Here is a 27293-nt window from a genome sequence, read left to right on the forward strand (position 1 = left end):
GGGCTAGAGTTGATTTTCTTAAATGCAGTATTTCTTTAGGATAATCAGTGATAGCACATATATGATTGAGCTACCCCTGTAAGCAAAATTGATGTCAGACTGCCTTGATGCAGTTTTTACCAACAATTTGCAGAGATTAAAAGGGTGATGGAAACGGTGGTTTAGGAATTGTTTTCTAAAGACATTGGAGGATCGGAAAGAAACCTGGGGTTTCCAGTGATCTCTGAAATCATTTTCACATAAAGCCTAGGTTTAGTATGTACATGTGTTGTTAAGTGCTTTGCTCATGGAAAAAAATATTTAAGTGGAATAAAGAGATTATTTGGTCATGGGTCATAAATGATCAAATTGGAGTTTCAGAAACAGAAATTAAGGATGCTCTTAATATTCAATATTTCATATATGGTTGTGTTGCACTACATAGGCAATAAATGAGCATAGGTAAATACTTATGAAAATCAAACACTTTTGAAAACCAAGAAAGTCTAATTATGAAATGTTCTTAGCTTTCTATGTATAAATTGCCACATTTCTATGTGTTCAAGCTAGTTAGTTGTATCTCACATAGATATTTTTACATAGAGGCTCATAAGGAATTTAATGAAGCAAAAAATTATACATTTAATCTTCCTCTACCTTGGTTCATAAAGGATATGAGGCAGTTTATAAATAAATATATTTATGTACTTTAAACACGTAGTAAGTCCTGACCAGTGTGGCTCAGTGGTTGAGCATTGATCCAGGAACCAATAGGTCGCCAGTTACATTCTTGGTCCAGGCATATGTCTGGGTTGTGGGCTCGATCCCCAGTAAGGGTTGCATGCAGGAGGCAGCCGATTGATGATATTTCTCTGTCATTGATGTTTCTATCCCTCTCCCTTCTTCTCTCTCTAAAAATCAATGAAAACATTAAACAACAACAACACAGGATTAGGAACTCATAAATAAGGACTTTATAAGAAAGAGTAGAAAGTTAAGATACGAGTGGAAAAAAATCAACTGTCCAGACCACAAAGCCTACCAAGTTCTGATAGTTGAGCCTCAAATTTGGCTCTACGCTCCGTAATGGTTAATTTGAAAAAGTGGGTTACACTTGCTGTAGTTTTTGAAAGGAAAAAAAACAAACAAAAAAGAACACCCTGATTTCTTGGAGAAAGAAGAACTCTTGGCTCTAAGGGAAATTTCTCATGGGAGTGGGGGTGGCTTCAAAGAGTGAGTGCTGAATGTAAAATTCTATAGCGGGGAAATTGTTTCCTAAAGTTGGCTCATTATAGTGGCCATTCCTCAAAAATGTGAGACCTCCATACCAGGTCAGGTAACTCTGAGGGGTGGGAGCAAAACAATAGGGTCCAGGTAGCTATCTCATATTCCAGGAACAAACTGCATACATTTCAAAGAAGACTTCGTAAAAACCACCACAGTATTCCACACTGTAAAATCCAAGTCTGATTATTAGAAAGTTCTTATACTGAGGCTAACTATGTCATGGTCATGGCAGTTCCTTGTTCAGTCCTTTGATGTCAAACTATAAGTGTAGTCACTTCCCATAAAGCTCTCTAAATATAAAAAGGATACTGTATCATGTTATTCTACTAGCTGTCTATTTTTCATACCAAAAATCCTCCAGAATGAAAACATCTGGAATGAACATATACAATTCTATGAACTAAGAATTTTAATAGTTTACACGGCTGGGATAGCCTAATGTCATTCTCTACTGTGACTGTAAAAACTAGTATTACAGCGGGTCCCTGGAAAGGGTAGGAGACTGCTAGCTCTTGTTTTTTAGGAATCATTTAATTGAACTCATTATTATAATGACTTCAACAACAGTAATGTCTTTGACACTTACCATTCATTCTCACATTGCACTAATAATCATGTTAATTTAAAATAAATTAACTGATCAAAAACTAACTCACTATTTTCAATCTAAAATATCTGAATATCAGAAAAGGATGAATCAAGAGTTTTTGCCCTAGCTGGTTTGGCTGAATGGATAGAGCGTTGGCCTGGGGACTGAAGGGTCCAGGTTTGATTCCGGCCAAGGGCACATGCCTGGATTGCAGGCTCCATCTCCAGTGCGGGGCGTACAGGAGGCAGCCAATCAGTGATTCTCTTACATCATTGATGTTTCTATCTCTCTCTCCCTCTCCCTTCCTCTCTAAAATCAACAAAATATGCTTTTCTTAAAATAATGAGTTTTTATAGGAGTTAAATTATAAGAATTACATTTTGTGAAGAAAATATGAAAGGATGACTGTGTCACATAGAAATAATAAAGTCATATAAATACACATGTAAAATTATCATAGATTCAAAAGTAATTGAAGTGAACATTCAAACAAAAAGCCTTTAGGAGGACTTAAAAGAAATAAGAACCAGATTTTAGACACTGGTGAAATTAGCAAAAATATTAAAAATAATTAATCTGTGTTTCATCTCTACAACAATTTTGTTTCCTCTTTAGAACCTTAAAATTTGGTACAAAACACTAGTACCCTGACATATTTCTTTATTCCTTCCCAAGTGCACAGGTGATAATTTAAAGCTACTTCCAAAAAAAAAATGAAGATTTTGTTAATTAAATTACACAACTGTTTTAAACTAATCACAGATGTTTCAAGTCTTTCATTTCTAAAAGGTACTTATCTTCTTTAGTACCAAGCAGAAAGTTCTATTTTCAAATACAGTTTGTCTTTATAAATAAAATCATTACACGTTAGAAATATGTTTGCCACCTTAGAAAAACACGTTCCGTCAAGTCCTCAGGCCCTTCTCTGAGCTTCAGTCTGACAACGTAATTTCTGGAACAAGAAACAAATAGTTGATAGGGAGAAATAGTAAACATTGTGGGTTTTTCTTCCCACCCAGAACTACTCACCAGTGAAGAAGTACCATTTAAGGTGTAAGGTCCCCAAGCAGTCAGAAAGTGACTCTGCAGAGAGCCCCCAGATATGACAAAGAGCTGTCAACTCAAGGGAAGGCTCCTAGTGCAGCATTATTTTGCCAGATATCTTTGGCCCGAAGGTTAACTAACCCATCAGAAATTTTCAACAAATACCACATTTTTGTCATAAAGCCAAGAAGTCCTACTGAATCTTTTTGTTCATGAAATGTTCTATATCTGCACAGCCCATTTATTAAGTTTTCAGAGGTAAGTGTGCCGTGTAAAATTGCAAAAACCCAAACTATGAAAAGGTACCAAACAATATAGAACATGTACCTCTTGTGTGTAAAATGGTAGTAGATTTCTAGATGTACAGGACATCCCAGAGGAAACAGGGAACAGAGGTACGGGTGACTCTGAGGAGAGAGACTGGGATGGAAGATAGGGTGGGAAGGACATCTCTTCTCCCTGTATTCCCTTTGACAGCATTTGCTTTCTCTTCTGAGTGTTTCCTTTCCTTGTTCTTAAGGGAAGAACACACTCCTTAGAAATACATTTCCTATGGAATCTAATTTCATCAATAATATTTAATAGTCTACTGAGTATGAACTTCCATACATAATTTTGGCAGACAACAATTTGATGAAAAATTAATTGGATTTTAATTTGTCTCTATAAATGTACATAGGCATCCTCCAAACCAGCCGTCACCAAATGGTGGTCCTTAGACCACTGGTGGTCCCTGGGGTCCCAAAGGTTGGCAACCGCTGCTCCAGACTACATCTATTTCTGGAATCATCGGCACACATCCAAAAAGCCCAGCATGGAAGTACGTAATTTCTGGAACAAGAAACGAATAATTGATAGGGAGAAATAGTAAACATTGTGGGTTTTTCTTCCCACCCAGAACTACTCACCAGTGAAGGAGTACCATTTAAGGTGTAAGGTCCCCAAGCAGTCAGAAAGTGACTCTGCAGAGAGCCCCCAAACAAAGAGCTGTTTGACTTAAAAAATGGGAACCTTTCAGATGTAATGTACCTGTGCCCATGGTGTTGAAAAACAAAGTGAGCAACAACTTGTGGTATTAACCACTTATGTGAACTGCTATCCTGAAGTCCTAAAACAAAAACAAAAAAAACCACACGCACAAAAACAACAACAACAACAAAAACTACATGGGATAAAACGCATAGCCTGAAAACACAGTAAGTAGTCTGGGAGGGGACTATAATTGTAAACATGTTTTCAATTTGGATAACTAATCAATTTGAAGATTATGATCATGGGTTTCATTTCTGAAACATGCTTGATCTTGAAAAATAAAATATAATGGTTTGCAAGTGATTTGTATAGCCACATATGTTACACCCACCATTTTTACTGACCCGGGTAACTCTGAGGGAAGTTTGAATGGAATGACTTTCTACTTCTTTTTATTTAAGCTTACACAAGTAAACAACACTGAATTAAACCAAAACTTAAAACAAGCTACAGTTTTTAGGATTCCAGCAACCACTTAAATATACACGCAAATGCTTCTTTGTGTATCACTAATAAGAAGGAAAAAAATAGGCAATTCCAGTGCATGTGAGAATGAAGAACTAGCCCCAGTGTTTCAAGTCCAGGAAAGACCTGTAAAAAGAGCATCATGTTAAAGTTGAAGCAATACTAATTTTGCTAAGTCAATAACTGATGACTGCAAACAATTCATGTAATCTTGTGATTTGTTCTTTTAGCATTTTAAAGTACTTCTCTTCACACTTGCCTTGTAGATGCATCCTTCCCATAGGTGACTACACTACCAGTCCCATCCCCAAACCCAAAGGCAGGTTCTTTGAAGTACAAAGGAAGAACCAAACAATGAATAAAACAACAAAAGCAAAGTGTCTGAGGGCATTCCACCCAAAGGGCTGAAACGCAACAGGGAAAGGATTGGGTAACATATCCTGCCTTCAAGTCTTGTACTGTTCGGTTATACTGAAATGATTGGTGTATATCCTTTTTTTCTTTTTAACAATAAAATCTCGCTTTACAAAGCACTTTTCTTGTTCCTTTTCTTTCTCCTGCCCCAGTCTCCAGGACAAATTAAAAATTGCAATGTCATTTTCCTTGTGTTATTTTTAACTGTAAGATCATCTTCAAAATTTAAACAATATGCTGTGCACACTTCTTTTGTCTTATTTCTGGTGTTCAGCATTTGATGGAGAGTTTACAATGTCTAAATTCTTTGCTAAGCAGGTACATTTGCAAATGAAATGATGATAACGTGTTTGTTTTTTAAAGAGAAACTGCCATATTCGCCTGATTTCTGCATCCATTTTATATTTTTTTCCTCGAACAGGTTTCCCGACAATAACAAAAGGACACATTTTGAACAGTTAGAAATATTTGTACTTTGGGGTTTTTTTTTTCCCTCTTCTTTTTGAACATGGAGTGGTAGGAGAATAATGAGAGAGGGGGGGGGGAGAGGAGAAGAAGAAGAAGAAGAAGAAGAAGAAGAAGAAGAAGAAGAAGAGGAGGAGGAGGAGGAGGAGGAGGAGGAGGAGGAGGAGGAGGAGGAGGAGGAGGAGGAGGAGGAGGAGGAGGAGGAGGAGGAGGAGGAAGAAGAAGAAGAAGAAGAAGAAGAAGAGGAGGAGAGAAGAGAGAGAAGAGAGAGAGAGAGAAGATGGGAGAGAGAGAGGAGGGAGAGGGGAGTGAGAGAGAAGGGTGAGGGAGAGAGAAGGGTGAGGGAGAGAGAAGGGTGAGGGAGAGAGAGAGACAGAGAGAGACAGAGACTCTCTCTCTCTCTCTCTCTCTCTCTCTCTCTCTCTCTCACACACACACACACACACACACACACACAGAATGACTTTGAATGAACTGCAGAAAGCTGTAAAGAACTTTACAGGTGCAAATTGAACTGGTAACATTTTAACAAATAAAAGTTACTCTCTTTGCCTTAACCAACCTCAACTTCGGCCTCCATCCCCACCGAGTAAAAACAGAATACTTACAAGTTAGCATCTGTGTGTTTCTCTATGTTTGCTCTCTTCTTTGGATTTGGATACTTGGAGCTAATTTAAAAGTGCCCGTTTGGTTGCCCACAAAATGACGCTGAAGGGTCTAAAGATGCATAAATTAGGAGCCCTACAATGGCAAAGGACGGTCATTGTACCTCTTCTCTCTAGGCGCTCTTACGGGGGAACCCAAGAGTTTTTTTTTTTTTTAACACTTAAAGACGAGTAGATAATGGATCGAGTGAAGGGGGGGGGGGGGAGGGTTAGTTGGAAAGGACGGAGCGAGCCCTGCACGCCCCACCCCAATTTAGCACCACATCTCCCCTCCGCAATCACAGGGGACTTGGCTCCGAAGTCGCTTTGGGAAACCAGAGGTCTGGGCCGGCGAAGCTGGACGCCCTTCGCTCTCCGCCTGGACCCGGCCTCGGGGTTTCTGATTCTGCTGCTCCAGGGCCGGGGTGACGGCCAGGACGGAGGCGGGAGCGCGCGGACCGCAAAGGGGGGCGATCTTGTCAAGAGACACCCAACCGCCCCCTTCGCCCTCTCTGCCTCCGTTATGGGGAGGCGGGAGAGAGGGGGGGGCGAGAGAAAAAGATGCCAATGACCATTGTTTGCTCGTTGGGGCTGTTGCTCCGCCCCCCGAGTCTGTCGTAAACCCGGCGCGGGACTGAAACGAACCCCAGACCCGCGGCTCCGGGGGCTGCGGCGCCTCCGGCTCCTCCTCGCAGGCTCCGGGGCCGCGTCCCGCCCGCGCCCGCCCCGGGACCCCTCCCCGGCGGCCCGCGAGCCATGTCGTTGAGCCCCAAGCATACGACGCCCTTCTCCGTGTCCGACATCCTGAGCCCCATCGAGGAGACCTACAAGAAGTTCGGCGGCGCCATGGACGGCGCGCCGCCCGGCCTGGGGGCGCCCCTGGGGGCCGCGGCCGCCGCCTACCGCGCGCCGCCCGGTGCCCCCGCGCAGGGCGCGGCCGTGGCGGGGCTGCAGCCGCACCCCATGGCGGGCCACGGCGCGGCGGCGGCCTACCACATGCCGGCGGGCGTCCCGCAGTTCGCCGGCGCCGTGGGCGGCTACTGCAACGGCGGCCTGGGCGGCGTGGGCGAGCTGCCCGCCTACGCGGACGGCATGCGGGGCGGCGCGGCCGCGGGGGCCGCCGGCTGGTACGGAGCCAACGCGGACCCGCGCTACTCGTCAAGTGAGCGGGACCGCAGCGCGGGGCGAGGCGGGCGGACGGCGCGGGGCGCGCGGGGGTACCGGGTGCCGGGTCCGGGGCGCACGGGGTTCCCGAGTCCCGGGCGCGCGGGGCCGCGGGTCCTGGGCTCCGGGCCGGGGCGCGCGGGGCGTCCCGGGGACTCGGAGGGGGGCGGGCGGGCGCGGGGTGCGAAGCGGGCCTCGCGCTCACCTTTGCTTCCCCTCCGGGGGGCCCCTCCCCAGTTTCCAGGTTCATGGGGCCGTCGGCGGGCGTGAACGTGGCCGGCGTGGGGCCGCTGGCGGGCATCGCGGACGCGGCCAAGGCGCTGGCGCCCCTGCACGTGGCGGCGGCGGCCCCGCGGAGGAAGCGGCGCGTGCTGTTCTCGCAGGCGCAGGTGTACGAGCTGGAGCGGCGCTTCCGGCAGCAGCGCTACCTGTCGGCGCCCGAGCGCGAGCACCTGGCAGGCCTCATCCACCTGACGCCCACGCAGGTCAAGATCTGGTTCCAGAACCACCGCTACAAGATGAAGCGCCAGGCCAAGGACAAGGCGGCGCAGCAGCTGCAGCAGGACGGCGGCCTGGCCCCGCCGCCGCCGCCGCCGGCGTCCCCGCGCCGCGTGGCCGTGCCCGTGCTGGTCAAGGACGGCAAGCCGTGCCCGAACGGGGCGGGCGCGCCCCCCACGCCCGGCCAGGCCGGCCCGCAGCCGCCCGCGCCGACGCCCGAGCTGGAGGAGCTGTCGCCCAGCCCGCCCGCGCTGCACGGCCCCGGCGGCGGCCTGGCGGCGCTGGACGCGGCCGCGGGAGACTACGGCGGCGGCGGCGGCGGCGGCGTGCTGGGTGCCAGCCTGCTCTATGGCAGGACGTGGTGACCGCGCGGGGGCCCTGGGCGGGGGCCTGCCCGCGGCCCCGAAGGGTTTGCAAAAGCATTGCGAGGAATCGTGCCCACGCCGGCTTCTGTGTGTGCGGCGATCGAGAGGGACACGCGGGTCCAACCTCGTGGCTGCGGGCGGGAGACAGCAGCAGCCCCGGGACCAGATGTGGCCTGCCAGGAGGCCCAGCGGCGGTGGTTTCCTCCTTCCAGAAGTTCCAAGTTTCGCGAAAAGCTGGCTGAGCCCACATCCACCACATTCCTAGCCAAAGCTCTCTGAGTTTTCAGTGTTGGAAACTTTGTTGGTGTTTGTAGTTCTAAAAATCAACCCAGCTTGAATAATCTTTTTGAAAGTGGAATTTATCTCGGGAGATTGATTTTCGAAGAGCCCCCTCTCCCCCCCCCCCTTAAGTGCAATTTCATTAATGTTTAGAAGTAAATTGGTGGATCATGCACATAGAAGCATTATTGCAGAGGAATTATTAAACGGAATGAAAAGAATCAAAATACTGCTTATATGGATTGGTAGAGCTTTTTAAATTGAACGCTGATTTTAAAATGTTTTGATCATTATTTGGCAAATGAGTGTTTGCATATTATCCTTCCCACCCCCCAATCAGGCAGTTCGTCATGGAGGGTTGTAAACTATTTTTTATATGGAATCTGGTCTCCCCAATCAACTGATAAAATAAATACCCCCATTCTTCTGTAGTCATATTACTTACTCTTTCTAAGATATTTGCTTGTCTGATTTTGGATACCTTGATTCAATGCTAGAAGAAGCAATAAAAATTGCTAAAATTGACATCAATTAATCTTTAATTCAAAGCATGCCAAGAAGAAGGAAGAGAATAAGGTAATTTATTGAATTGTAGCCAGGATGTAAAGGATAACTAAAATGTTAATAATTTTTCCATCATATTAAAACTTAACAGGGGTTGCACACCGATTTTGTTGGTGTTTTATTGTACAAATGTATTTACTCTTAATATGCCCATTTATATTTCCTATGTTCAATGGATATTTAAATATAACAAAAGAAACAAGTGCTTTCTTGTGAAAATCAAGTGGTCATTTCTTTTTCACTTCGTTTTGTTTAGTTTTTTATAATAGTTGACATGATGTTACAACACATCTCATCGTATAATTGAAATACCTGGTGTTGGAGTAAAAATACTAAAAGAAAGCTAAAAAACCATGAACTTATAACAATAACGAAAATTTAAAGACATAACATGATTTATAAGTGCTCAAAATAGTTACCAGGGAACCCAAATCTCTCCTACGTGTGAGGTTGAAACGTTTTATTTCACTTCATTTTGTTTTGGATTTTTCTGAATGCAAAGTGAATCCTTAGGAAGGTATTTTAGCAGTTAAACATGCACTTTCTCTAAACTAGATTTTGTATAGTAAATAACAATAAACTCCAAACACTTTCACAGATGGAAAAAAAAATACTAAAGCAGGAAAATGAGAATTAATTTTTAAAGCATTTTACATAAAAATGAATAATTTAAACAAAAAAGTAGTATGAAATGGTGCAATATGCCTACAAAAAAATTGGGGTTTTGCTTGTTGATGGAATTGCCTTTCAAAATGTTAACCAAGGAAGCAAAACTATGTCTGATGTGCTTTGATTCCCTCTTAGTACCAGAATTCAAAAAATTTACTTCATTTACATCTTATGATAGATATATATTTAAATGTATAGAAACAGCCCCAAATGCAACAGAAACAATAGCTTATGGACTAAGGGCTCCAAGTAACATAACATTAGAAAAATAAATCTTCATGGACAGTTTTTTCCTTTATAATTTATTTCCGGAACCAAGAATCCCTTAGACTAAGCGAACTCTGTACCAAAAGATCATTAAGAATAAACAGCCTCGTTATACAGTATTTTCTGGAAGTGTATGTGGTACAGGCGTATAGTTTCCTTTCAGCATTCTGTGAAGTAGTGAAGGAGCCAAGCCACAGTAGCTGCTGCAGAGGACTTCACATTCTACACCCAGAAACTGCTGCGTTTATGTGTGTGCACATCCTGAAATGAGGTAAGGCTTGATTCTTGAAAGATGGAAATTAAAAAGCATGTTTACTCTGGAACTCCACATTCTGATTAATGCAAAACAAGAACTTTTTTCCTTTTGCAATTAGCGCTTTGCAGATCTTTTGTAAAAAAACGCGAACAGCCAGACTAGGTGAAACTCATTAACTGGAGAGGAGGCTAAGTGTCTTCAGGACCAGAGGGAGGGTCCGAGGGGAACAAAGCCCCCTCGAAGTTGAGCCGAGGCCACAGCCAAACTCGATTTCAGAAATGCTAACTGCACATGGGATGTTTTCCTAACTGTTTGGGGGATTTTTGCAATAATCTAACTTATCTTTTCTAATTGAGACACAGGAATCAAAGCCCAGAATCAAATTGCAGGAGGAACAGCAGCAGGGATCGCAGGTACTTCTCTGTAGTCTGTGTTGGGATGGAATGGAAATGTATGTGTGAGAGTGTGTGCAGTCCACAGGAAGGGTGTTTTGTATAGGGAAGGGTGGGGGTGTAACCCAGTTGTCTTCTACTTAAGGCTTTGCTTAGAAGAAGTAGTCAGTCAGACTTGTATCAACTGGTGTGTTCAAACTCATCCTGCGAGCGACTGTTTACTTTCAGTTTAAAGCAAATCAGAGACTCAATCCTGCTCACTAAGGGCAAGCAGCTTCTAAACACTTGCTTTGTTAGCTTCGTTGAATACTGATGATGTAGAAGGACTTTTAGGATAAATTTGTGGACCACAGTCACATTAAAAAAAAAAAAAAGCCAAAGATTGCATTTTTAGGTATGAATTTGTGCATAAGGGAATTTTATGGTGGCAGTATAAACTTCAGATACGGTTCAAAGTGAGAATGATATTGCCCAACTGTTTAACACAATACTAACGTGTGGATAAAACCTTGCATCTAAATTATTTCACTTCGGCTTTTAAAAATACTGCCACTTGCTATGCCCAAACCCAATGAGACAGAAACCTATGATAGATTTTATTAAGAAAACAAGTAGCTTTTTACTGCTAGTGAGAACTGATGAGAAGACACAAAAGACTCTACTCAGATGGGGAGCTGCATCTCCCTCTGGGCAGGACCTGGCTCTCTCCAGTACGCAGAGAACTGTGATCAAGATCACTTTGATTTCATTATTTTTAAGTTAGGAGGTAATGGAAGCTTATGGGAGAGGTTTTTGGTTACCAAATATGTTAGTATGTTTGTCAGTTCTGATTTTGCTAACTATAAAATCTTTGTGAGAATAAATTATTTACATTTTATGAGCTTACGGAAAAGGTTTTTGGATTTTGTTTGTTTCTTACTTGGAAGATTTACCTGCAATTGAGTGCAATGAGATTTTGTTTTAAATTCCATGTAACCTAGTTTCAGCAATTGTTTGCGTGGGTTCTCTTATACAAGTTTAACCACTAATTTGCTTACCTCTAAGTTGTGCAGACTATTTTGCAGTAGCGAATAGCTATATTCCCATTTCACCCCAAAATCAAAGCGTGTTCTCTAGGCCTTACTTAATACGGTATCGGGAAACAAGCAGCACTACCAAAGCATTCAATTTAACCCTGAGTGGAGGGAAACTTAACCAAGAATGGGCTGCTTGTTATTTTATTAGTTAATCGACTTCTTTCCTGGTTAGGATTAGTAGAGCAGTCAATCGCCCGGGAGTAGTCTGGCGGGACCTCCGCTCCTCTGGAGCGGGCGGGAAAGAAGCGCGATGGAGCGGGCAGCCGCTCTGCCGGCGGGGAATAAGGAACCTTAGTGAGTTCTCCGGAGAATGCACACCCTTCGATTTAGCATGGCTAAATCCCGTTATGTTCAGACTAAGATCTTTAAACAGCAGCCTCGGAAAGGAGGACATCTCCGCTCTTCCCTTTCAGGTGCGGTGCATTCGTGCAGGGAGCTGAGATGAAACTGGTTACATTGAGAAACGGCGACACTGAGTCCCGAAGCCGAGAGGTGATGCTGCAATGCCCTGCGTGGGTCAGAGATCTGAGCTTTCCTGCGCCCACCCTGCTCCACGCCCGGCTGCGACGGGACGCGGAGCGAGGAACCGGAGCCAGGGCGTAAGGCACGCTCCCCACGTGCGCCGAGCCCGCCGTCTTCCCAGCCCGGCCAGACCGGTGGCTGGGCTTAGAGGCGCTTCTCAAGAGCTGCACCTGTCCCCGTCGCACCGGGCTCACTGCTCCCGGCGCCTCCACCATCCCGCTGCGAAGTCGCCTTGTCCTGATGGCGGTGCCCCCGACCTCCAACGCATCCGCATCCAACCGAAAACCCGTACTTGGGATCTCCAGCCGCACCCCCGGAGTGCTGCCACCCAACCCCCACCTTGTCCCGCGTCATGGAACTAAAGTCAACCGGCCATTACACCCCATTTGCCTTTGTTACGCTAAATGGCAATTTAACAGTCATTTGCAGATGGCTTTGTACTTTAATGTGCGTTACCTCATTTGATCTTGACGTAAAGGGAGGACCCCTGCTCAGTAAGGGCCCTTAGCGCCACAATCAAGTCAGGCCCTTTCCAGGTTCCAAGGTCTTCAAGAATCTTTAAAGACTCTCAAAAACTTTGCCCTACTTATAGGTAATATAATGGAGTACAGTTAATTATTTAAAATTGGTCTGTTAACTTTATTTACATCTGAATGTGGAGGGGAATGTTTATGGCTTTAAACATCGCATTTCAAGTTCTCAAAGCTTTCTCTTGTTGAAATAACAGAGGACATTTTCCGAAACACTTGGGAAGAGATGGAAGTAGAATGAGATAAGGAAGCCAGGGTGAAGGAATGGGGGAGGCTGAAAGTGAGGGTTCAGCTATTACTGATGTCCTTCAGGGCACTCAACCTGTTAGGGGGGATCCAGCCTCAACTTTTCCATCAGGCTTTTTGCTTTAGGTGTCTTCAAAAGGACACTATATTAATTTTAAAATTTAATTTGTTTTGAATAGTTACATATAATTGTGGAAAAGCCAGGTCAAAACGGAATTATTTTACCGACACACAGGATAGTTTGAAACAATGCTAAACTAAACTAAAACTGAAGGTCGGAGAAAATACAGGTTCTGTAGAAGTGTGTGAGCTTTGGGTACCTATAAAGCTATACACAATAAGACATTTATATAAGCTCCTTTGGAATAAGCCCTGCTTGATTTAAGTGGCTATATGTTCTTAATATTTGGAAGAGAAATTAATGGAAGGCATTACTATCATTTTAATGTATTGTGAAGGAAATACATAATAGTTGTGTTAATTCCCCTTGAGAAACTTTTCTCAACAGTAAAGGACCCTCCCCTATTCATCCATCACTAGCAATGAACCCAATAACTTCAAAATATCTTATTTTAAGGTGAGATTTTTAACACAGAGAATAAGATTAACTAGTGTGCTATAGGTGAATATTAAAGCAAAAATATCCTAAGTCAGCAGGTCCAAGAGAAATCTTATTTTACAACCTTAGGCTAGAATGGAAAGAAGGAAACAAAGCAGCAAGAATCTTTATAATGTATCTTAATTTTTTTTGGAGATCAAATTAAAACACATATGGAAGTGTTGTATGTAAACTCCAAGCATTAATTTAAGGAATTATAGTGTGCATGGTAGCAAGGAAAAAAGTGAGTACAAATTGGAATCTATTATGAAGTAACGCCAAAAATATGTGCTAAGGAGCATACACTATTTACCTATAAATTAAACATTTCACTTTCCAACTTTTCTTATAAAAATTTTTTAAAGTCCTTAAAATTGATTCAGGAGTCTACATGAAATTTGTAAAATTAAGTAATTTATTCTCACAAAGATTTTATAGTTAGCAAAATCAGATGCTGACAGACATACTAACATATGTGTTGATTGGGTGGTATTGCTGAGCATATCATCTTAACATCTAATTGTAAAAATTAACTGTTTCCTGAAAAACTGATTTTAGAAAAATCAAATGTTTGGCCAAGATTTTCGAAGTTGAGATACTGTAAAAGAATAAGAACACAAGAAACCAGAATTTTGAAATTTTTTGTTTGTTTTTACTAAAGTCCAGAAATTTCTGTAAGACAAGTACATTAATGAAATGTTTCCAAAGAAATACTGAACAATATATACTCTAGTTGGCTGAGGGTTCCAGCTCACGAGTTCATACCTAATTCTTGTGCATTAAAAATCAGCATGGATCTTAGATGATCTAGAATACACTGTGTTTTGAAATCCACAGCTGGCTTGATTTTTAACCATAATGAAAAACCAGTATTCCTATTCCATCAAAATGTTTTACAAGCAATAATAAATTCAGATCCACTGTAGTATGCAACATACATCTTTGGAAAGCAACATAAAACAGTGGGATCAGATCAGTAGAAATATACAGTTAAAAGAAATACACAAAGTACTGCAGTTTTCTTAAAAACTACTACTTGAGAAAGAAATCTTTCCACAAATAGCATAAAACTGTAGAATGATGAAAGGATTTAGGAAAGCTTTACAAAAGCCTAATTCCAATTGTATCTTCCTGAGGGTGGTGGCAAAGGGTACTTCCTTCCTTCTCTGGGATAGCCCTGAAAATAAGCAAAAGAAAGAGTTTATTTTCTGAATTAACACCCCTGCAAAAAATTTATTTTTTCCGCTATATGGAAAAATATACCATAAAGAAGGTAAATATGTCTTAAAGGTATATCACATGAAGGTCTTCGTTTATACCAAGCTTATTGCAAAGTGGGACATTAGTAATAGCACAAATGCTATTACTGACAACTAACCAAACAAGCCTTATCAAGCAATTTAAAGATTCCTTACAATCTACACAAATGAAATATACAGAGTTAAGTGTGTGTGTAAAACCCTTGAAGTCCTCAATCTTCCCTACCACCCCCAGCAGGCATATTGTGGTCAGGTAGTAGATGTAAGCTTCATCTTTAGATACATTTACACTAAAGTCAATTTGCCTAACCAAGGTAAGAAGTCAGTTAAGGCTGAAACCGGTTTGGCTCAATGGATAGAGCGTCGGCTTGGGGACTGAAAGGTCCCGGGTTCGATTCCGGTCAAGGGCATGTACCTTGGTTACGGGCATATCCCCAGTAGGGGGTGTGTAAGAGGCAGCTGATCGATGACACTCTCTCATCGATGTTTCTAACTCTCTCTCTCTCTCTCTCTCCCTTCCTCTCTGTACAAAATCAATAAAATATATTTAAAAAAAAAAAAAGAAAGGAAAAAAAGTCAGTTAAGGCCTAAATACCTATGAATTTTAGGGTGGTCCTGATTTTTTAAAAATCTATAAATAGTAGAGCATTAAATAATATATTAGGTTATTACATAATCAATTACTAAGGACATTCCTAATAGCCCCTAGGTGTGCTTGCAAATAATATTTCTATAGACCCTTGAAAGACACACGGTAGGCTAAAGCACTGTAGTCATATACATTTCACTATAATTTAATAGTATTCAAAAATTGTTTTTAAATAAAAATCAGTGAGAAAGACACAGAGAAAAAGGAGGTACTAAAAGAATTACACATTTACCAAGTGGTTTTGATCTCTTGTCAGGGGTAGGGAACATCCGGCCCGAGGACCATATAGGCCGCAGGGGTCCTCAAACTTTTTAAAGTGGGGGCCAGATCACGGTCCCTCAGAGAGCTGGAGGGCCGGACTATATGAACTACTAATTCCTACTGTAACACCTTGGCTGCGCTCACTGCCCAAAAAACCTGGCGGGCAGGATCAGACTCCCCTGGGGGCTGCATGTGGCCCGCGGGCCGTAGTTTGAAGACCCCTGAATAGGGCTTGCAAAATCATTTGGTCAGGCTCTGCCAAGGCATTAGGGGTGAGTTAATTAAATGACCAAATATAGCAGGCTAATTTTTAAGTTGATAATTTTGTATGGCCCCAGAATGATGTTATAAATATCCAAATGGCTTTGGCAGAAAAAAGGTTCCCACCCCTGTCTGAAGTAAGAATGTCACCTTCTGTAATAGCAGAGGGCTCCTTAAAGGAAAATCTCCTCCTCCAAAGGAGGCAGCAAAGAAAGGAACTGGGTTCAGGAGTTCCCAGCTTTGCTGCCAAACTGCAAGTGTTTTAGGGTTTCAAGTTTCTGACTGGGAAAATTAGGTGACTGGACTAGACATTCTCTAAGATGTCTTCTGGTTATAAGCATGTCCTTGTTTCAATAATACTCATTATGTAGATTACCTATTCTCAATCTATGATATGGTATTTAAAGGTTTGCAAAGTAAAATTCTATGAACTGAGTCTAATAAGCTAACAAAATTCTCTCAAAAGACAATTAAGATGATTGTTTCCTTGTAAAGTGAAGAGACACTAAGAAACAGTGTAAAAAAGACTTTTCTTAGCTATCAGAATAAGGGGACACACAGTAAGACCTTGAGTTGTAAAATTAACATTCAAAGTATTGCAAAAGGCCTGTAGGCAACACCAGGTAAGCAATTTGAAATCACTTCGCATCACCACAGGTACCAAACTCCACAAACAGCACACACCGAGACACAACACTCTGATCCTGTTCTCTGGCAAGAATTTGATGACAAAAAAAAGAAAAGAAAAAAAAAGAATTTGATGACAGAGCATGTAAATACTGGACAGTGTTATCAAATGGCTGGGCTGGGGGACAAACAGAATGGAATAAATAAGATTTCAGTCTTAAATGTTGCAAAAACTGGATGCTACAGAGAAAAGGAAATGAAGCTTACAACTACTAAAGGTACTATCTAGGAATTATACTCATTCAATGTATAGCTATTTACATTTGGTAGAAAAATATGTGGAAGATTTTTTTATGAAGGAGAGGTTTTTTTCCATGAGGAGAGAGAACAGATACATCAAGACATAAGACTTCTAAGATAAATATACAGTTGAAAAAAATAGATTCCTGCTTTCATTTTCTAAGAAATTATCTATTAGGAGAGACTTAATTTGTAGTAAAACAGAAAGTAATATCCTTAAAGGATAAACAAGGTTTCTGGTAACGGACCACATATGTGCTAAAGGTCACTGATTGCTATGATTAAAAGGGTTTTTGCTCTGGAAATTGTTCAGCATCTTCAAGGTATAATTTACTTAGTGAGGCAGATATTTGCCTTATATACATTTTTAATGAGAGACCCAAGTTCAGCTAAACTAATCTATAAATATCTTATCTAGAAATGTTTTATTAAAATATATTTTATTGATTTTTTTACAGAGAGAAAGGGAGGATAGAGAATTAGAAACATTGATTAACTGCCTCCTGCACAGCCCCCACTGGGGATGTGCCCGCAACCAAGGTACATGCCCTTGACCGGAATCGAACCTGGGACCTTTCAGTCCGCAGGCAGATGCTCTATCCATTAAGCCAAACCGGTTTTCGGCCAGAAATGTTTTTTTAAGAAAATATGGAGTCCTGAGAGGCATGGCTAAGTACACAGTATGTTTTCGTCCCACAGCCCACACCATATTACCTGTCTCCCTCCACGATCATCGCGTCTGGGTGGATAGCCGCCAGGCCCGGCTAGCATCTGGTACTGGTTTGGCTGAAAGCCTGCATTTTGGTTCTGGAGCATCCGGTTCCATGGCAGTAGAGGTTCAGCCCCAACACCCCTGTGGAAAAGCATCATGTGTGCATTACAAGCCAAGCATGTTATACAGCCAAAAGCCTAAAATTGGCAGGTATCATTTTTGCAATTACAAGTCAAGTATGTATCATTTTTGTAATCCAATTTTGCTGCATTTGTCATATGGGATATATGTGGCCCCTGTATCCCACATATCCAGTGTAGTCTAATGTTTCATAAAGTATCAGCATTTATTAAAGAATGTTTAAACCGTAAGTGATTCAGGAAGGCCTGGCTTAAAAAATATATTTTATTCATTTACAATTGTGAAATTTCCTTTTTAGTTATGTAAAGATTTGGACCAAGATCTTCAAGTTGGCTACATTTAAGATGCTATCCAAAGAGTAAACATGTACAAGACAGGAGAATGAGGCTTTATTTTTAAAAATGTCCAGACTCATTCTTGGAGTCCATTCTTTCTAGTTAATTGCAGGTTGCAAATGAATTCTTACTGCTGAGTATTTTGAATCCAGGGTAGGGGACTTGGCTGTTTTTTCCCATCCATTATTCTGCTCAATATGTCAGAAGGTCTGATCGGGAGGAAACCTTTTCAAGTTCTATTGATGCAGCTCTCAATTGACCACGGTGACCTAGCAACATGAGCACTAATTGGCATGGGCTGACTGGCATTTGGTGTACAGTTTACATGGGAACACAGATTCAACAGCTATTATAACCCAGTTTGCCGGCCCAGATTACTAGTCAAAAGAAATGTTTTAATTGTCTTCAAGTGCCTATTTTAACTTTACAGATACAAAGCAACAGGTATGATGCATGAAATCATAATTTAAATTAATACACAATGTAGCAAAGACATCTTTCCAAAGGCAATCACCATTTAAAACAAAACTTTCGCCTTGAGACATTTTCCTCAACTTTAATTTTACAGAACAGTCACTACAAAAAAACAAACAAAAGCAGAATTCTCCAGTATATTTTAACATTAGAAGCTTTGGGACCATTAAAGATGTTAGGAAGAATTACAATAAACTTTAAACCTGCTAAAACACTGACAACCTGGAATAAGCTTATAACTGTATTAGCACATGAATTTTACCTCCTGGGTCTTAGGGAAAAAAGCCCAAAGTTGGGCTCATTGGATAATGAATTCTTCTCTCAGCTATTGAAGCCTAAATCAATCCTTTCTACCCTCCAATCTCCTCCCTTCACTTGGACTTGCCTTATTTTTTAAACACCAAAGATGATTATTTTTGTTTGATAGCTTAAAGAACAGCTCTCTGAAGAACTCTAAAAAGGTCAAAGCTATTCTTCACAGTTAGAGATGAAACTAGGACTCTTGCTGTAAGTGAATCCAAATAAAACAAATCTACTTTTCAGAAAGAATGTGCATATATTCGGGGCCTTGAATTATTTTTTTTTTTTGATTCATTATGAACACAAATGTATCTTAGCAAGACTGCTTCATGTTTAGTAGTAATAGTTCCGTGTTCAGAGACAGGAGTAGTCTCTTCTGGTCTCTGCAGGAGTGAGAGGGTAAGGTTTTTGCTGTGACCAGAGGCTCATCAAAACTGGGCCATTAATGCAAAACACACACACCAAAAATTGCAACTCACACATTGTAGTAACTGTAATCGATTGTTCTCAGTTTTATAATGATAAAACTCACTCAACTGAGTTACATGTAAATCTATTAGTAAGATTCACATACTATATATATATATGTAATTTTATTTTATTTTAAAAATAGGTTAAAAACAAAGCACAGTTTAAAAACTAAGTTCTCCTTTTTGTTTGGAATTACTAATTAATATGTTGACAAAGATAAATTTTATAAAATAATTTAATTAAAATCGAACAGAACAAACAAGGTAAGAGGGGCAGAGAGGCATACATGTTCTTTCTTTTTTCCCTTTACTGGCAGAAAGGTTTTCATTTTCCACAAGTTTTATCATACTTCTATACTAATTATATTAACTGATAAATACAAACTGAAATTTGCCTTGGAAAACACATTTTAAATATGAGATAGAAATGTTGAGGCTAACATACTCTAACTTTTAAAAATTACTAGCTACTGATTGAGGCAACTATTTGACATCAGAGATGGCAACAATATTCTTAAGTACCTAATTACTGCTTTGGAAAGTAGCTGGCAATGTGAAGTAATGACTCCAATTTGGATGTTTTTAATTTGTACAAATGGCAATCTGAGTTTTTAAAGCTTTTCCAGGCCTAACTAAACTTAACACCCATAAGTTAAAGACTAAATGGCCACTTTAAATATGGCTAAAAAAGACAAGCCTCCACTACCAAGAACATAAATAATGGGGCGGAACTCAAGTGAGACAGCAGGCTGGACATCTCTGCGTATCAGCATTAGGTTGTCTTTGTGTGGGGAGGCAAGGGGTGTGTGTGTTCCTGTTGTATTTTCCAGTGAAATGAATATATGAATTATATAAATACTATCTCAAAATAGGAAATAATTTAAAAGAGTTTAGTTTAGAAAAATAAGTACAATGAAAATTTTCTTTTCCATAGGGTTCTCAAGCAAACATTCAAAACAATGCAGTGGAAAAGTACTAAACTAATGATCAGTATCTTGTTCTAGCAAGAATGTCTACTGTTTACTAGTTGTGACATCGTAGCAAAGTCAAAGTGACTATAAGTTTATACTTTCTCCTCTGTCTCCTAAGGTTGGAATGATAAAAATGACGAGTACTACCACAATGAGTGATAGATTGTATTTGCTAATAAGCTAATGAAGTTTTTAACATAACTAAATTCAAACTCTCTTTATGAATAAATTATGTATTTCTTAAATGACCATGTTTAAGACATAAAACAGAATTATATTATGCTCACATCAAACTTTTGTTGTAAAGCCTGGTTTTAAGTTTCTGACTAAAGCTAAACCAAAAATGCCCCACAAAACTTGTCCCTAATCTGCTGAGTTCATAAAGTTAGTAAGAATAATACCAATACTTGGCTAGGGCAAAAAAAAAAATAAATAAAATATTATGGGCACCAGGACAATGGTAATAATTTGAAGAAAATGTTTAATTTGTAGAGGAAAGAAAAGCTATTGGGAAAGGAAGTATGCCTCAGAAGTGGAAGTAGATCCTTTATATCCTTTGAAGTTCCTATGGCTTTACTGTAATATGCTCAGAGTAAGTATTCTGATGAGCCCTGTTCAAGTGAAAAATTTCTTAGTCAAGAATGGTACAGAAGGAAGACCTTAAGTAAGCTACTGAACTTCCGGGTGCATTCATTCTTTTCCTCATCTATAAAAATAACAGCATCTTCAAACGGTTGCTAGGAGGAATAAATGAAGGCATGTTTTTAAGAGCATGTTAGCACAGTGCTGACACCTTTGTAAGCAGATAATAAATGTTAGCAATTATTAATAATATGAGAAAGAGGAAAGTCTTAAAATCAAACTTGACAAAAGTAATCCAGTAAGAGTTATTTAAAAAGAAATAAGCTCTTATGTGCTACTATGTAATTTAGAAAATATTTACCCTTTACTCATTTAATTTCTTTGGAAATGGTACAACTCTGAGGATATTGAAAGAGTACATGCAGTGTGCTTTGAGCAATTATATTGAAAACAAAACAAATACAGGTATATCAGTTGTCTTACATCTAAAATGCAGCTTGCAATAAGCAGTTGACAATAAACAATTGAATAACATGATTTATCTTTTTGAAGAAAATAATGAAGTTTTAGAGTCTTTTAGTATTTAGTAAAGAGTTTTCTTAAAAGGGGTGTAGCATTTATAACCCTATTCATAACAAAACACTTTTTAATTTACATGTGAACAGATCAGACTGCTAAAACACTAACAGAAAGGGGAATAAAACACATTAGAATTAGGAAGGCAAAGAAGGAAGCCTTACTATGACAGAGCTTAATTCATTTTAGCACTAACTGAGGCAGCACACCAGCATGAAATGATAAATTTTAAAACCGTCCTTTTAAAAATTATACTATAGCTGTTAATATAATTACTCTACAGCTGTTAATATAATTATTCATAACATGCCCAGTTGTCTTGTCCTGTAGAGACCACCTGACTTAGAAGCACACAACTTATCAATGAAAAAACACATGTCAAACATCCCTTGTTATTAAACCATGTCACATTCTTCCTAGTCCATGGTACTTATTAGACTGCAGATCCCATAATCCTCTTCTGAGTCCCTTCTGCGTTTAATTCAGTTCAGTCTTAAGTAGTTAAAGAAACTGTTTTCAGTGGCAACTAATAACTACTGACCTACAGTGACACTGCCCTACAATAGGCTTGTCAGCCCTGAAAAAGTTGTACCAAAGAAGCTGATTAGGACTTCAAGAGGTTTGCAGCAAGAATCAATGGTTGGTCTGTACTGTGCTGCATTACCAGCCCAGAAATGATAAAAGTGGAACACCATTAGTTATGCCTCATTAAGCTGCACAACCCTTCTAAAAAGAAATTTGTTTAGCCTTACCAAAACCTAATACAATTTTAAGCTCTCTGTGTTGCATTTTCCAGGGCACCTCAAAAGCTTCAATAAAATAAAGGCCAAGGACCAAGAAAAGTAGGAAAGTATATAAACACGAGCCTTTTAATTCAATGTGTTAACCGTCTATTTTCCTAAAGAACAGGCACAAGAGAAACTGTTTAGGGGAAGAAAGTATATTTCAAAACAGAAAAGCCCAAATCTCACACGTTGAAGCGAAAAAATATTTAAAAGTGATGTTTGCTTTATTATTACCTGTCAAATCTTTGCTGCTGGAAAAGGGGAGGAGGACCTCGCCAGGAATCCTGGGGCCTCATATCTGAAAAATAAACAGGGAAAGGTTAAACAGGAGTTGTTGTTTTGTGTGTGTGTTTTTTAAATAAGTAATCACTATTTAACTACCCACATATTTTATAATTAACTCTTGCAAAAATCTGAGACAATATGAACTAAGTAAGCTAGTATATTTACACAGACTGGAAATGTAAAAAGATACTAAACAGGGTCAGTAAATTCATTTTGTTTCTTTTTTCTTTTAGTAACAAAAGTTTTAGTAACTTTGGTCATTAAATTCACACATTTCTCTCTCTCTTGCTGTGTGTGTGTGTGTGTGTGTGTGTGTGTGTGTGTGTAAAGATATACATGTATTTTTTTATATTTATATTTTAAATGCTATGCTAAAGGAATGGATTAGGTTTTCCCCCACAAATACAAATTTAATGTATAGTAACTTTAATAGAAATCCTGAAATTTGCCTCATAGATGTATAAACTGAAAAGGAACCCTGACCTACCTAGCTATCATAACATAGAGCAGAAAGCACACAATCTCTCTAGCATGGCCAGAAAGACGTGTTAATAAATGGACCACCCACCTTTCCATCGTTTTCTGACAGTCAAACCTCTTCTGCTAACACCAATCTGATCTAGCAACATCTAGCTATAAGAAACAATTAAACGGCTACTCTCCTCAACATAAGTGGGATTAAAGGAACACCCCATAACACTGGTCAGCAGGAGAGGTTAGTAGCTCAGGAGGTTGGTATCAGCCAACCGCCACTCTGGTCTCCAGTGTTGCAGTCACCTTGGCACCCTTCAGCAGGGTCCGTGTGTGACCTAATTAAAACAGCTGGTGCAGGAGTTGTCTAATGAGTTCACTTGTAAGGACAGTAACCTCCTCCAGACTCTTGAGACCCAAGGGCAACAAGGCTTACCATAATGTATTCAGGCTCACAGTTTAATGGAAACACAAACTAGAAACATGCTTTTCAAAATTACTTTCTTAAAGGAAAGAAGAAATGAAATCTTATCTTTCTTTAGATTTAGATATCCCACTCCCAAATGCAATCTTGATTTACTTAAAAAAAAGGAAAGAAAGAATTGTGTTGTAAAAAGCCCCTGCAAAGGAGAATATGGAACAAAGTACAGTACCTGCTGCTCACAATGATTCCAGTGTGAGACAACTGGCTATTTCTGCCCCGGGCTTCCTTCCTCCTACCTCAGCTCTGACAATGCTAGCCTGAAACAATTTCCTAAGTGGACAAGCTGCACCTGGGGGAGCAGCCATGACAAGCAGCATCTGCAGCTCCATAACCTGCTCACCCTAGGTCCATGGAGCTCAACCCACCATATGTATCTCTTGGAAAGGAACGAAAAAGCCTTCATCATCAATATCTCCAAGAAGAATCCTATTCTAAACTGAAAGAGAGGTGGCATCTCTGTTAATTTGAATTAAGTCCCTTTTGAATCTCTTAAAAACCAAACTAGTAGCAGTCAAACTGAGAAGCAATGCTGAGGAGGCATCACAGTGGTCATTTTATGTTCAAAACCTGAGTGGGAACTCAGGAAGTTAATCACCACAGAACCCACACAAAACAGGGCAAGAAGGATCACTAGTCTAGGTCCAGAGTAACTTCCAAGTTACTACTACAGACTGTACACTATGAGTTAAGTCATAATTGGAAAAGGTAAAGCCAGAAATTCTTAGAAGACAATAACCATCATTTTATCTGTGTGGTTTATTTCTATGGAAAAACTCAAGACATATTTAGTTTAACACATTATACCCTTTTCAATGAGTTAACCATGTATGAGAAAGCAACTTATTGAAAATAAAATCAACATTTGGGCTATTTTTTTCTGATAATTACCGTATTTTTCGGACCATGAGACGTACCGGACCATAAGACGCACCAGTTTTTAGAGAAGGGAAATGAAGAAAAAAAGATTCTGAAACAAATAGTGTCCTAAAATATTTTATGTGCATTAAAACCCAACATCACAGTCATAAACACATGTAATCAAGTAAACAGCAGCATTTAGAACCATTTTAGAGCCGGGCAAGCACACAGAGACCACACAGAGCCGGGCAAGTAAAAAAACTTTTTTTTTTACAGTATATGTGTAGGCTATATTTGGACCATAAGACGCAGGGACTTTTTCCCCCCACTTCTGGGGGGAAAAAAGTGCGTCTTATGGTCCGAAAAATACGGTACTTTGTTAAACTTGAAGTCCTTTGGTCTATTCAAAATTGTACAAAAGTCAGGTTGGTGAAAATTAATTAAGAATTATTTTTAGTGTGTTACATATACAAAATTAGTTAAAATAACAAAAGTCAAGAAATACAGTCAATTTCATTTATACTCCCATCTAGTGCTGTACTTCACATGTGCCAGAATCACTGTGGTCAGTCTGAAAACATGCCCTCTTTACCATGAAGACTTATTTTATTGATTCTGGTTCTAGGTTGTTTCTTTATAAATGGTACCAGAGACCCAGTGCACGAAATTTGTACAAGAGTAGGATCCCTAGGCCTGACCAGCAACCAGGGAAAATCTGCAGGGCGACTGGTAGGGCAACTGGTGGGGCGACTGGGAGGCCCCGCTGGCACCCACCTTGGCTGGCCTGGTGGCACCTGCTTGCTGACCCCGCCCCCTGCCACAGCCGCTGGGGGCAGCGCCTGCATTGAACATATGCACTCTGGTGGTCAGTACGCATCATAGCAACCAGTCATTCTGTCCATCATTCCGCTGGTCAGTCAATTTGCATATTAGGCTTTTATTATATACGACTAGAGGCCTAGTGCATGAAATTCGTGCATGGAGGGTGGGGGGGGTTCCCTCAGCCCAGCCTGCACCCTCTCCAATTAGTGACCCCTTGGGAGATGTCCCACTGCCGGTTTAGACCCAATACTGGTAGCTGGACAACCCTCTCGCAATCTGGAACCGCTGGCTCCTAACTGCTCACCTGCCTGACGGCCTGGTTGCCCCTAACTGGCTCTGTCTGCCTGCCTGCTTGCTCCAAACTGCTCTCCCCTGCCAGCCTGGTTGCCCCCAACTGCCCTCCCCTGCTTGCCTGATTTCACCCCTAACTGCCCTCTCCTGCCGACCTGATCTTGCTCCCAATGGCTCTCCTCTGCTGGCCAATTTGGTCCTAGGCAGCCATTGGTTTCCCACAGCACACAGGTTTGGTTCTGATTGGTGGGTTTCTATGCCAGTTTCAAAAGCTCCGCCTCCTAGACAACCATTGGCTCCCAGCACCCAGATTTGGTTCTGATTGGTTGATTCCTATGCCAGTCAGCACCTCTGGGCCTATCAGCAGCCCCAGTGGAGGCCTAGAGAGAAATGGAGGTGTGGCTGCTGGCCAGACAGAGAGAGAGAAGCAAGTGAAGATCAAAACCTGCCACAGAGGCAACAAATCAGTCCCTGCTTCTCTTCAGGCCTCTCTCTGACCCTGATTCACAGCCCCCTCAGCAGTCAGTGCTGGGACACTGTGCCTGCAGTGAAAGCAGTCAGCGTTGAGTTTCCAGTTGGTCGAGCCTTGGTCGTTACAACCCAGGGTTTTTATATATTAGGACTGCTAAAGAATACATAATCTCCATGGTACTTACAGAAACGCCCATACAGGATCTCAAATATGTAAATTTAAAACTGAATCAAGATAAAAAGAAGCTTGTATATTTTTTCCTAGGAACAGTAGTAGAGGGAATGTTATCACCATCAGAAAGACATATTCATTAGACTCAAATATGCTACATGTTAGGTTAACCACTCCAATAGTTATAAGTTAAAGTGGAATGTAAAGTACATTAAGTATAAATACTTTTTATTCTTGAAAAGGAAAACCTTTTTTAAAAAATATATTTTTATTGATTTCAGAGAGGAAGGGAGAAGGAAAGATAAAAACATCAATGATGAGCCGGGACCGGTTTGGCTCAGTGGATAGAGCGTCGGCCTGCGGACTGAAAGGTCCCGGTTCGATTCCAGGCAAGGGCATGTACTTTGGTTGTGGGCACATCCCTAGTTGGGGGTATGCAAGAGGCAGCTGATCGATGATTCTCTTTCATCGATGTTTCTAACTCTCTATCCCTCTTTCTCTCTGTGAAAAATCAATAAAAAATGTTTAAATAAATAAATAAATAAAAACATCAATGATGAGAGAATCATTGATCGGCTGCCTCCTGCATGCCCCAGATTGGGTATCGAGCCCACAGCCTGCACACATGGCCTGATTGGGAATTGAATCGTGATCTCCTGGTTCATGGGTCGATGCTCAACCACTGAGCCATGCCAGTCGGGTAAAAGAAGAAGTCTTTCAATAATCTACCTATCTATATATATAAAAGCCTTAAGCAACCATTATGATGGAACAACCGGTCGACCAATCACTATGACATGCACTGACCACCAGGGTGCAGACACTCAATGCAGGAGCTGCCCCTGGTGGTCAGTGTGATCCCGCAGCCAACCTGCCCCCACCGGCCAGCCCCCCACCCGTGCAATTCATGCACCGGACCTCTAGAACACCTGGAAATGCCCAGAAATACGGCACAAATTCTCATTCCATCACTTCTACCTAGTATGCCAACTACTTCCCCCTCTATTTTGCTTTGATTATTTCTCACTTACAGAACAATTTTGTTTCTCACATAAATATATTCAGCACATATTAAGAAATATAGTTCTTTATTAAAATCTAAATATATTTTGCAAGACTTTTAAAAACTGTGTCACACAATTATTAAAACATCTTCTTTTCAATCCAAAAAAATTAAAAAGAATCAAAGACAAACTTCAAGGCTACCTTTAAACAAATCTCCTCATGTGGTCTTGAGTAAAACATTTACAACCCGTAAGTATTTATGAAGAAGAAACATTTCCTAGTCCACAAGTACAAGGTAAAAAACTATCATTCATTTGCATGGCTCTAGGAGAAAGATCCATTTGAGAGAGGGAAAAAAAAATTCTGAGATAGTGAATTGCACTTCA

The 27293-nt window shown here is 40.9% G+C and overlaps 3 protein-coding genes across 4 annotated transcripts in view; 2 read left to right on the forward strand and 1 right to left on the reverse strand.

The window, feature by feature from the left end:
• Positions 1-27293, forward strand: part of LOC311624161 (general transcription factor II-I repeat domain-containing protein 2A-like) — a 324681-nt gene that overhangs the window by 153678 nt on the left and 143710 nt on the right. The window lies entirely within an intron of this gene.
• Positions 6676-7946, forward strand: NKX2-4 (NK2 homeobox 4; the record flags this gene model as incomplete). Its single annotated transcript, XM_084888953.1, has 2 exons — positions 6676-7081; positions 7321-7946. 2 exons carry the CDS (start codon positions 6676-6678, stop codon positions 7944-7946), a joined length of 1032 nt encoding a protein of 343 aa, XP_084745079.1.
• The window catches only part of XRN2 (5'-3' exoribonuclease 2), an 84761-nt gene continuing 71443 nt past the window's right edge, over positions 13976-27293 (reverse strand). For both annotated transcript variants that reach the window (XM_084887009.1, XM_084887008.1), the window contains 3 exons: positions 22283-22346; positions 17417-17555; positions 13976-14522 (listed from right to left, as the gene is read on the reverse strand). In XM_084887009.1, the coding sequence (XP_084743135.1) occupies positions 14457-14522; positions 17417-17555; positions 22283-22346 (269 nt within the window). In that variant the 3' untranslated portion in view covers positions 13976-14456. The remainder of the gene's footprint in view (positions 14523-17416; positions 17556-22282; positions 22347-27293) is intronic.

Source organism: Pipistrellus hanaki, assembly GCF_964339955.1.
Source record: "Pipistrellus hanaki genome assembly, chromosome: 6".
NCBI lineage: Eukaryota > Metazoa > Chordata > Mammalia > Chiroptera > Vespertilionidae > Pipistrellus > Pipistrellus hanaki.